A 10,363-nucleotide genomic window follows, 5' to 3' on the forward strand; every position below is an offset into this window, starting at 1 on the left:
GAGAGATATTACTTATGCTTCCCAGGCCAACCTCTAACTTGTAGTCCTCTTGCCTCAACCTCCAGAGTAGGCATAATTAGAGGTATGCACCATAGCTCCCAGCAATATTCATTTTTTTATTGATTATGTATGTATGTATTTATGAGTTGCTGGGATTACAAATATGCACCACTGCTCTCAGAAAAAAAAAATGTATTAACAATATTATTGGGGCAGGGGTGTAGAGCACTTGCCTAGTATGTGCAAAGCTCTGGATTTGATCCCTAGTACTGCAAAAAAAAATTATTATTTTTTTTTCTTTTGGTACCAAGGATTGAACCCAAGGGGCTTAACCACTGAGCAACATCCTAGCCCCTTTGTATTTTTTATTTTAAGACAGGGCCTCGCTATATTCTTTAGGACCTCCCTGAGTTGCTGAGACTGACTTTGAACTTGTGATCCTCCTGCCTTAGCCTTCCAAGCTGCTGGGATTATAGGTGTGCATAAACACCCCCCGACTATATACTAACATTTTTGATATTGTTAATTACTTTTATTATAAGAAATTTTTTACAATTAGAAGTCTGGGAACTTGTTGCCTTTTATTTTTCATGACTGTACATTTTTGGAATTGGTAGTACGAGCTAAAATTTTCAAACTATCCCCAGGGTACACCATGAAAAGCTAGCTCCTGTCCCCCATTTCTCCTCCCTGAGAGTAACAACTGTGACTAGTGTCTTGTGCCTTGTGCTGGAAGAGACCCATGAGTCCACAGGCAAATGGGTATGTATTTATACAGCACTTATAAATACACCCTAAAATGCAGGCATGCAATGTATTTGGCCCGCATTGTTTTTTGTTTTTTTTTTTCAGTTTTTAAACTGTTGAAGACAGTTTCACATCAGTGCACCTAGGACTACTCCATTTTTATTTTTATCTTTTTTTAAATTTGGTGCTGAGAGGTAAATTCAGGTTCTCCCACGTGCTAAACACAGGCTTTACCTCTGAACTTCACCTGCAGTCCCCATTTTTATTTTTAACAGGCATTAGTGGCTCGATTCTTTCTTCCCTTTTTTTCTTTCCTTTCTTCCCTAGAGAATGAATTCAGGTGTGCTCTATCACTGGCCTTTTTGATTTTTATTTTGAGACAGGGTCTCATTAAGTTGCCTGGGCTGGCCCTGAACTTATGATCTTCCTGCCTCAGCCTCCTGAGTAGCTGGGATAATAGGCATACGTGATGATACCTAGCTTCAATTCTCATTTTCTTTTTCTTCTTTTCGTTTTTCGGCACTCTTTATTAAGGTACAGTCTACATAGAAGAGAGTGTAACTAGCCACTCCCTTCTTTTTATTGGTTGCATCATCTGCGTATCGAGCAGCCTTAATTTTTAAATTTAATTTATTGTTGGAATAGAACGTGTGTGTGCATGTTATAAAAGTCTAAAAGTACAAAGGATTCACAGATTGAAAGCACAGCAGCCTTCCTCCCAGTGTGTCCCCCGTCTCTCAGTTCCTCTTCCAGGAAATTTACCACTTTCTTTTTCCTGTCCTATTCTGGATATTCAGCACTGTATATAGAACATCAGCTGCACTGGGTCAGGAAGATTTTGTCTGTTTCTTTCCATGACATACTTCACGTTTTTACTCTCTGGCACACAGTAGGTGCTTAATTGGTAGATAAACATGTAAGCAGATTATGTATACATTTGCAGGAATGGTACTTTTTTTCTTTTTCTTTTTTTGTCATGCTAGGGATGGAAACCAGAGCCTTGTGCATGTTAGGCAGGAGTTCCACCATCCAGTTACATTCCCAGGTCCTACAAATATGTCTTAAAAGACAGTCTTTCCTCCCTGAACACATAAGCTCCATGAGAGCAAGGAATCTCCCCACCCGGGGCTTTTGTTCACTACTGTACATAGTAAATGCATTAAAAATATTTGTTGAAGAAATGAGGGGCTCTCTTATCCTATTATCAAGTTCCGGTTTTACACACACACATGCACACACTCTCACACACAAAAATATCAGTAAATGAAGGTGATCTTCATTTTCGCAGTTAGGCCCAGGATAAACTGGAAGATGGGAAAAAAAGGAGAAATTAGGAAATTTTAGTCCCACTTCAAAAGCAGCAGGTATGACGTGGATCTGCCGTTGACTTCAGCAAGAGCAGGGCAGGATCTACAGAAGTAGGATAGGATAGAAGTGTGTTCAATTTCCTAGGGGAGAAAGGGCAGCACCTGAGTTCTGGGGTCTTACCAAGGCAGAGAACAATCCATTCTTTGGGGTAGGGTGTGGCACGCAGTAGGAATTTGTTTTAAAGACAAACAGGCGCTTAATGCCTATTTGCTGTGTTGACACACAGTAGGTGCTCCACGGCTTCCTGTTGAGTAAATAAAGGAGATCCTCCTATTCTAGAGTCTCAGGCATAAGCCAGGAGGACATCTAGATTTGAAGACAGTTGCTTTAGGTTGAGGCCACCTGGCTAGGAGAGCCATGACGTCACGGGGCTGCGTGAAGCCACGCACCGGCCGGTTCTCACGGGTGGGGGCTGGGAGGGGCAGGGCGAGAAGTGTGGGGGGGGCGGACAAAGGGGCTCTGCGCGCCGCCCCTGTCGGCCCCCGCGCTAGCCCGGGCTGGCCGGCCACATCTGGAATTCATTGCAGTCGCCGCCGGAAAGGGGAGGAGAGGAAGGCGGGGCAAGAGGGGGGGCCGAGGCGGCGGCTCTCCCCGCCCCCCTCTGCCCCCGGTCCCCAGCCGCTGGACGCAGCTGAGCCCTGTAAGCAGCCCCAACCCCAGCCACGGCCGCCCTGGGGACGCAGACGCCAAGGCCCCTCGGGTCAGGGCAGGGACCCGGGCCGGCTTGACCAGGTGAGCGCACACAGCTAGAGAGAGACAGAAAGGGCAGGCCCCTGTCCCCTGAGGTCGCGGGATCAGAGGTGGGGGGCCCAGCCAGGGGTCCGGGGCGCACTAAGGCACGCACGCGCCGCCCGTGTTTCTGCTGCACGGAGGGGATGGTCACCGTGCACCCTCTCTACGATTCCAGGCGATCCCCACTGACGCGGCTGCGAACCCCCAGACTTCTCTCCCCGCCTTTCCCGGGGCAGGAAGTTGGCGCCGAAACAGAAGGCGGAATCCTAGCGCTTTCGACTGGGGACTTTGGGAGGCTGGACAGTGTTCCTAGGGATCAGGGTTAGGGGGAGTGCTCATGGTGGGGGGGCACAGCACCCCTCCTGGCTGTCTCGGACTGAGTCAGGGCTAAAGGTGCTGTGGGTGCAAAGCCTCCAAGTTAGGGGGCGGGGCCCCACCGGAGGACAGATGCCCACCGCCTGGGCGTCTAGTTTCCTGCCTCGGTTTCCCTGAGTTGTTCGTTTTCTCCTAGCCCCCCGCGGGGGCGTGGCTTCTTCTGGAAGGAAAGGAAGAGTGACTGCGTGGCTGGGGCACCTCCTCTTTCCCCTCTAGCCAAGTGATGAGGCGTAGATGGAGGCACGCGTGGCGTGGACTCCGCGGAGTCCCGGGCTCTGTAGAGCGTTGGAATCTCGCCCCCTTCTCAGGCACGGGTTGACTCACCCGGGGATTTCCACCCCCTCCCCCGTCTCTGCCCTTGTCAGACACTCCAGGCGCCACTCAGAGAGCCCACGGTCCCCCGCGTGTCGCGACGCGGGAGCGGCACTGGTGCATCTCCTGCAGCTGGGATCTCCCTGCTCCCCCGACCTCCGGGAACTTCGAGGCGAGGTCACTGGTGAAATCACCCACCCGCTCTGGGAGGTGTGAGGGTACCCCGCGTGGGCCGGTCTCGGGAGGGAGAAGGCGCCGCCCCAGCGCGAGCGAGTGGATACCGCACATTCCTCGGCCAGATAAGGAGGCCGAGAGTGCGGGACGGGGCGGGGGCGGGTCCTGCTACGGTCTCCACGGAGACGCGCTGCGCGTTGTGTTGGGAGGGCTGCTAGGGGACCTAGGCATCTCTAGCTCCCTTTGTTTTTTGGTTTGGGCGGCGCTTAGGAGCTGTGGTCCACCCTCAGAAGCCCCTTGGTTGCTAGGTTGGTTCGTTCATTCATTCATTTGCCCACTCCGCTGGTTTTCTGAGTGCTTGATTTGTGCCAGACATCATTGGAAGGACTGAGAATGAAGTTGGTCCTTAGTTTCCAGCAACTCACGTGGCACTCTAGAAGCCAGACAAAAACCCAGATAATTTCTGATAGCGGCAAGTGCTGTGATAGACAGGGATTGTGGAAGGCTGCTGCTGTAGACTGGTGGTCTGGGGAGGCCCCAGTGAGAGAGTGACCTTTACATAGAAACCTGAAAAAGGAGGAGGCAGTCATTCAAAGATTTGAGGGGAGGATGTCTGCCGGAAAGAACAGCAGCAAAAGCTTTGAGGTAGAGATGGCTCATAGGAAGCCAGTACGGTCACAGTGGAGTGTCTCTGGGGGAGAATGGGAGGAGGCTGGGTGGGCAGGAGCCATAGGGAGCCATGGGAGAATGTGGAGCTGAGGAGCGGCATGAAGTTATAAATTAAAAAGCTCCCCCTGGCTGCTTGGAAGAGAATAGCAGTGTAGGGGGGCCTGACAGCCAGAAGGCAAGCAAAAGAGATAAAACTGCTCTTGGCAAGGGGCATGGGATCTCTGGGGACCAGCGGGAATTATGACCACAGGATCTACCTCTCTGGAACTGTGAGGGGATGGAGGAGAGAGAGCCTGGAAGCCACTGAGCCTTCCTCCTACCTTCCCCCTTCCTAATCTCCAGCCAAACAGTCGTGTCTGGGTCTATCTCTTTTCCCTTCCCTCCCAACCCTGTCACTTGTCCCTCATGTTCCATTTCAGGCCTGAACATTGCATCTCCCCGGAGGCCTCTTCCTGAGTCTCCGAGGGGGAATCAGGACTGCCCTGGTGAAGGTTAACAGGAGAGAGGCTCTAGGCCTTGGAGTCCGGTACAGGGAGAAGCAGGGAAGGCCAGCAGGAACAATGAATCTAGGATACAGCGTGGTCCTCAGTTTACCTCTAACCAGGAGAGCTGCCCTCTCTGCGGATGCCTTAAGCTTCCTGGGTCTGCAGAAAGTGAGAGTGCAGCGCCCACAGTCTTCCTCTCTAGAGAAGAAGACAGACTTTCTGATCAGTCCCTGGGGCATGTGGGCTGAACACGTTTCTTATTTCTCCAGGAAATGGCAGTAAATCTTTCTCCTCCACACTGGAGAGGGGTGGTGGCCCCTATGCAGGCTGCGAAGGGGGCGGCGGCAGGGGGAAAATCCCTGGGCTTCTTGCCCATCATCGAGTGTGCATCCCAGGCTTTCCAGGGGACCTTGATTCTAAATTATGAACCCCAGGAGGGACCCAACAGGCCAGGGCAGCCTGGGGGGCGTCTGATGGGGTGACCCAGCGGTCAGGCCATGGTTCAAAGTAATCCTCAGGGACAGCTACACAGCTTTAAGACTGTTCTCTGAAAGAGCTGAGCTCCACTTGCTTGTGAACGCAGATAGTAGGATTAACCGGAGAGCGCCCCCAACCGGGCCAATCAGAGGCCGAAGATGGAAATTTCAGGCCAATAGGCAAATCGCTCAGTGCCCTGGGATTGAAAATGAACCAATCAGTGCACGGGATGTTTCTGGCTCGACGGCCAGTCGGGTGAGGCAGCTGCCAGGCCAAGCCAGCCTGGGAGCTGCTGCTGCGGGCAGAGGGCATCAGGGCGCCCGGGGCCCTGTCCGGCAGGGGAACAAGGGGCCTCTGTGTGGCGATCTGGGCGGGGCTGCTGTCCCCGAGGACACGCACAAGCTCTTCTCTGTTCCCAAACTAGGACGGATGCCCCTCCGCTCTGGGGGAAGCAGCTGCCTCTGTAGGGCCCAAGGCCAGGACGCCCCTCCCAGGGGGCATCCTGGAAGTGAGATGACTCGGCGACCCGGGAAGCCCCCTATCACTCCTAGGCTCACCAAGAACCGGCCTAACCAGCCTTTTCTGGAACCGTGCTTCTGGCTTACACGTGGCCCTTGGCAGGAGTGTTTCCATGGACTGGGGAAGGTTCTTAGCTCTTCTCCCTTCACTTAGCCAAGGGTTGGCGCTTCCTCCCCGCTTCTCTGAAAGGGGACACTGACCAGGCTCCTTTGAGACGCTCTACCCGACCCCAGAGCTGGCCACGGTGTGTGCCTCTCATCCTCCCTTTCTAACAAGCCTCTTCCCGCCCCTTCCCCCATGGCTCAGTTTTCCTTGAAAGGGGGGTGGGTGACTCAGGCTTTCATGGAAACAAATGCCTTCCCTGCGGGGCTGCACGCCCCCTCACCACTCACATGACTTAGCACAGCTGCCCCATCTTCCCAGCCAAGACCTCCCAGACTGGTCTCTGGTGACCCTCCATTTCAGCTCCCCCCACCCAGACTTTCCCACACCGGATGTGACTAGGATTCCACCCTATTTGTTCCAGGGGCCTTACACATCTGGATTTTATCCTGGCCAGGGAGGGGGGCTGCCAGCGCCCTACCCAACCCCCTGGGACCCTCTGTCCCAAGGCAAAGCTGGATGGTGCTGATGAGAACAGGCTGTTGGGAACCTCTTGGTTGATTTAGTCAGCATCCTCTTCCAAAAGATTGGGTGGAGTGTACCCAGCCCAGAGTCCTTTGTGTGTGCCAGGAAGAGGGACGCTAAGAACATTAGCTAACACTTGTTGAGTGCTTACTATGTGCTAAGTGAGTTGTGTGCTTTCTTAAAAAACAAAACAAAACAAAAAAACAACAGGATCTCACCATGTTTTTCAAGCTAGGACCACAGATAGGTGACACCACACCAAGCTTCATAATCCTTTATTTTATTCATTTACTTTTTGGTGATGCTAGTGATTGAGCCCAAGGCCTTACACATGCTCAGTAAGCACCGCCAAGCCACCCCTCCATGCAATCTTTAAAAGGATTTTCCTAACATCCCTTGGAAGGGGGTTTTCTTCTACCCAGTGCATAGATGAGAACATTGAGGCTAAGAGGCTGAGTGACTTGCCTGGCATGTCAGAATTGGAGTGAGAACAAACTCACTTTGTATTGTCCCCAGGGTCTGTGTCCTTAAGATAGTGTGACCTCTGGGCTGCTTGAACCTCAGGGCCGCCCTGGTGTCTCCCAGGTCCTTATTTCAGGAGCACCCATGGCTTCGAGGCTTAGACTCAGCCTGAAATCAGGGCAGTGGGTGGTAATAAGCAAGGGATGGTACTATCAGTGGCATGAATCTCACCGACCCAGGTCAGCAGGCGGCATGAAGCCAGAGGCTTGCTCTCTGAATAAGTGGACAAAGTTTCTGAAAGCCCAGGGTGTCCACTTCATGGCATTTGGGGACTCTTGTCTGTTCCTGTGAAGGAGGATGCCTCTGCAGGGTGACTGTGGGGCCACCCTCTCTGGCCCTGCCACTTGCCAGCTTGGAGACTTTGGGAAAGTGAATCAGCCCAACTGGGTGTCCTATCTGAAAAGTGGGGATGATGCTATTCTGATTTTCTGCATCTACTCAGTGAGGACCGTCCAGGGTCAGAGCCAGGCATGAGCCACGGCACTGATCTGTTGTCTGTGTATCTTTCTGTCTCTCTTCTCTGCAGTTGTGACAGACCCATGGCCCCGGCCAGTCACTGAGCCCCACCATGGGCGGCTTATACTCAGAGTACCTCAATTCCAGCAAGGTCTGGGAACACTACAATTACACCAAGGAGACGCTGGACACACAGGAGACGCCCTCCCGCCAGGTGGCCTCGGCCTTTATCATCATCCTGTGCTGCGCCATCGTGGTGGAGAATCTGCTGGTGCTCATCGCGGTGGCCCGGAACAGCAAGTTCCACTCGGCCATGTACCTATTCCTGGGCAACTTGGCCGCCTCAGATCTCCTGGCAGGGGTGGCCTTCGTGGCCAACACCTTGCTCTCGGGCCCTGTCACACTGGGGCTGACCCCTGTACAGTGGTTTGCCCGGGAGGGCTCAGCCTTTATCACACTGTCAGCCTCCGTCTTCAGCCTCCTGGCCATCGCCATTGAGCGGCACGTGGCCATTGCCAAAGTCAAGCTCTACGGCAGTGACAAGAGCTGCCGCATGCTGCTGCTCATCGGGGCCTCGTGGCTCATCTCGCTGGTTCTCGGGGGCCTGCCCATCCTGGGCTGGAACTGCCTGGGCCACCTGGAGGCCTGCTCCACCGTCCTGCCGCTCTACGCCAAGCAGTACGTGCTGTGTGTGGTGACCATCTTTTCCGTCATCTTGTCGGCCATCGTTGCCCTCTACGTCCGCATCTACTGCGTGGTCCGCTCGAGCCATGCGGACGTGGCAGGCCCCCAGACGCTGGCCCTGCTCAAGACGGTCACCATCGTGTTGGGCGTCTTCATCGTGTGCTGGCTGCCGGCCTTCAGCATCCTCCTCCTGGACTATGCCTGTCCCGTCCGCTCCTGCCCCGTCCTCTACAAGGCCCATTACTTCTTTGCCTTCGCCACCCTCAACTCACTGCTCAACCCTGTCATCTACACGTGGCGCAGCCGGGACCTGAGGAGGGAGGTGCTGCGGCCCCTGCAGTGCTGGCGGCCAGCGGCAGGGGTGGCGGGAAGGCGGGACGGGACCCCGGGCCATCGCCTCCTGCCCCTTCGCAGCTCCAGCTCTCTGGAGAGGGGCACGCACATGCCCACGTCACCCACGTTTCTAGAGGGCAACACAGTGGTCTGAAGGGAAGGTGGATCAACAACCAGGCCTCTGAAGGCTGCAGAGAGGTGCTGGGTGACCTCGGACAGAGACAGGGGGCTGCCCAGCAAGGCTCATCCCAATCCCAGAGATCTGGGAGATATTGAGAGTTCACAGCTGGGGTGGCCAGTGGGGACACTGACTAATCCGCAGTGCTTCAGTGGGATGCTGGAGGCTAGTACAGTAACCATGGGGACCTTAAAAGGACTAGGGTGACAGCAGGAGGGAGCTCAGAGCAGGAGCAGTTTACCATCCAGTACAAAGGATTCAACATTTTCCTTTCTGACCCCCCAACCTGCACCCAGCTCTTGTCTCTGAATTTATCTCTCTTGCCACCTTTTCCGGACAACCTCAGGCCCTTCTTTGGAACCACTGTCTCTAGTTGGTTGGAAATCTCAGCCCCAACCCTCCCAGACCCAAGTCCACAGCTTCCCCAAATTTCATCAGCTGCCACTTTGACTCCCTCCGTCTTCTCTTTCCTTTCACATGCCCAGAAAGGAAACCACGGGGTTAGAGATGGGGCGGGGAGGGGGCCGAGCCCCATTCCTCACTCTCAGACCTCATTGGCCAATTGCACTATTTGGGGCACAGAAGAATCACTGAGGGCTGGAAAAACCGGTTTGGGGGACTGAGGAGGGCTCTGGGCCTCCCTGTGGGACAGGGTAGAACTTGAGAAAATTCTGGGGGAGACGTTTGCCCATTTCCCCCACTCCTATCCCCAAAACCACTCCCCCAAGCTCTTCCCACCTTCACAAGTCCTCCCCAGCCCAGGGCCCAGGGCCCCAAAGGCAGGGCAGCCTTGAGCCCGCTGTGCCTCCTTGCAAGATGTCTTGAATGGAGCATGGGGGTGGGGTGGCCAAGGCCATTTCCTGGGGACATTCTCCCCTCCCCTGCCCAGAAGGACTTTGCTAATTCCTGTGGATAGATGGAAGAGCTGTTGCGGTACGAACTATATTTATGTGTGTCTGTGTGCAAGTGTGTGGTGTCTGTGACCTCATCCCTGCCCTGTTTCCCCCAGAATGGATGCTGTTCTGTCTTAACGTTCATGTCCATGTTGAAACTGCCAAAGAGGGTTCTGGTCCTGCCCAGAACCTCTTTGTAATTGCTGGCTTATCTCTCTACAGGAGGAAAACCTCAAATTAATGTCTTTGTGAATGCAAAGGCTGGGGGAGGGGGGCTTTGGGAGGCAAGGAGCCAATTGGGGGCTTGTCTCCCTTTATATAGCTCCCCAGATGCCCCCCCCATGCCAGACACCCAGATCTGGGCCAATAAACGGTTCAATTTTTCTTTCTGGTGCGGTTGTGTCTTTGGTGACCATTCCCTCATTAGCACCCCTTGGCTGGGCCAGTTGAGTCAGGGAAGGGTGGCTGCCCATCCTTTCCCAGCCTTCCCTTGTCTTTCTTACTGCCCACCCCCCCCAACCCCGCCAAGCTGTGAGAGCAGTGGCTTCTGAGAAAACACTGTCCTGCCACTCCCAGTGATTCATGAAGGCTGGGGCCTCCTTGCTTTTTTCCTAAGAGACAGCCTGGCTGGTGATGGGGGCCCCTCCTCCATCCCAAATATGTTTGTCTTTCTGTGAGGGAGGTGTCAAGATCTTAAGGACATGTGGATTCAGAGAGGTTAAGCAAACTGAGGGTCACACAGCACTCCTCAGGGAATTGCCTGGCTGGATTTGAACCAAGCAGGCTGATTCTGGCTTCAACACTGGGCTGGA

General features: G+C 54.0%; 1 protein-coding gene across 1 annotated transcript; it reads left to right on the forward strand.

Annotated features, from left to right (window-relative positions):
• Positions 1-2,728: 2,728 nt before the first annotated feature.
• On the forward strand, positions 2,729-9,935 carry S1pr2 (sphingosine-1-phosphate receptor 2). Its single transcript, XM_027955232.2, has 2 exons — positions 2,729-2,847; positions 7,534-9,935. Exon 2 carries the CDS (start codon positions 7,576-7,578, stop codon positions 8,632-8,634), a length of 1,059 nt encoding a protein of 352 aa, XP_027811033.1. The 5' UTR covers positions 2,729-2,847; positions 7,534-7,575; the 3' UTR covers positions 8,635-9,935.
• The last annotated feature ends 428 nt before the right edge of the window (positions 9,936-10,363 follow it).

This window comes from Marmota flaviventris, chromosome 1 (assembly GCF_047511675.1).
Source record: "Marmota flaviventris isolate mMarFla1 chromosome 1, mMarFla1.hap1, whole genome shotgun sequence".
NCBI lineage: Eukaryota > Metazoa > Chordata > Mammalia > Rodentia > Sciuridae > Marmota > Marmota flaviventris.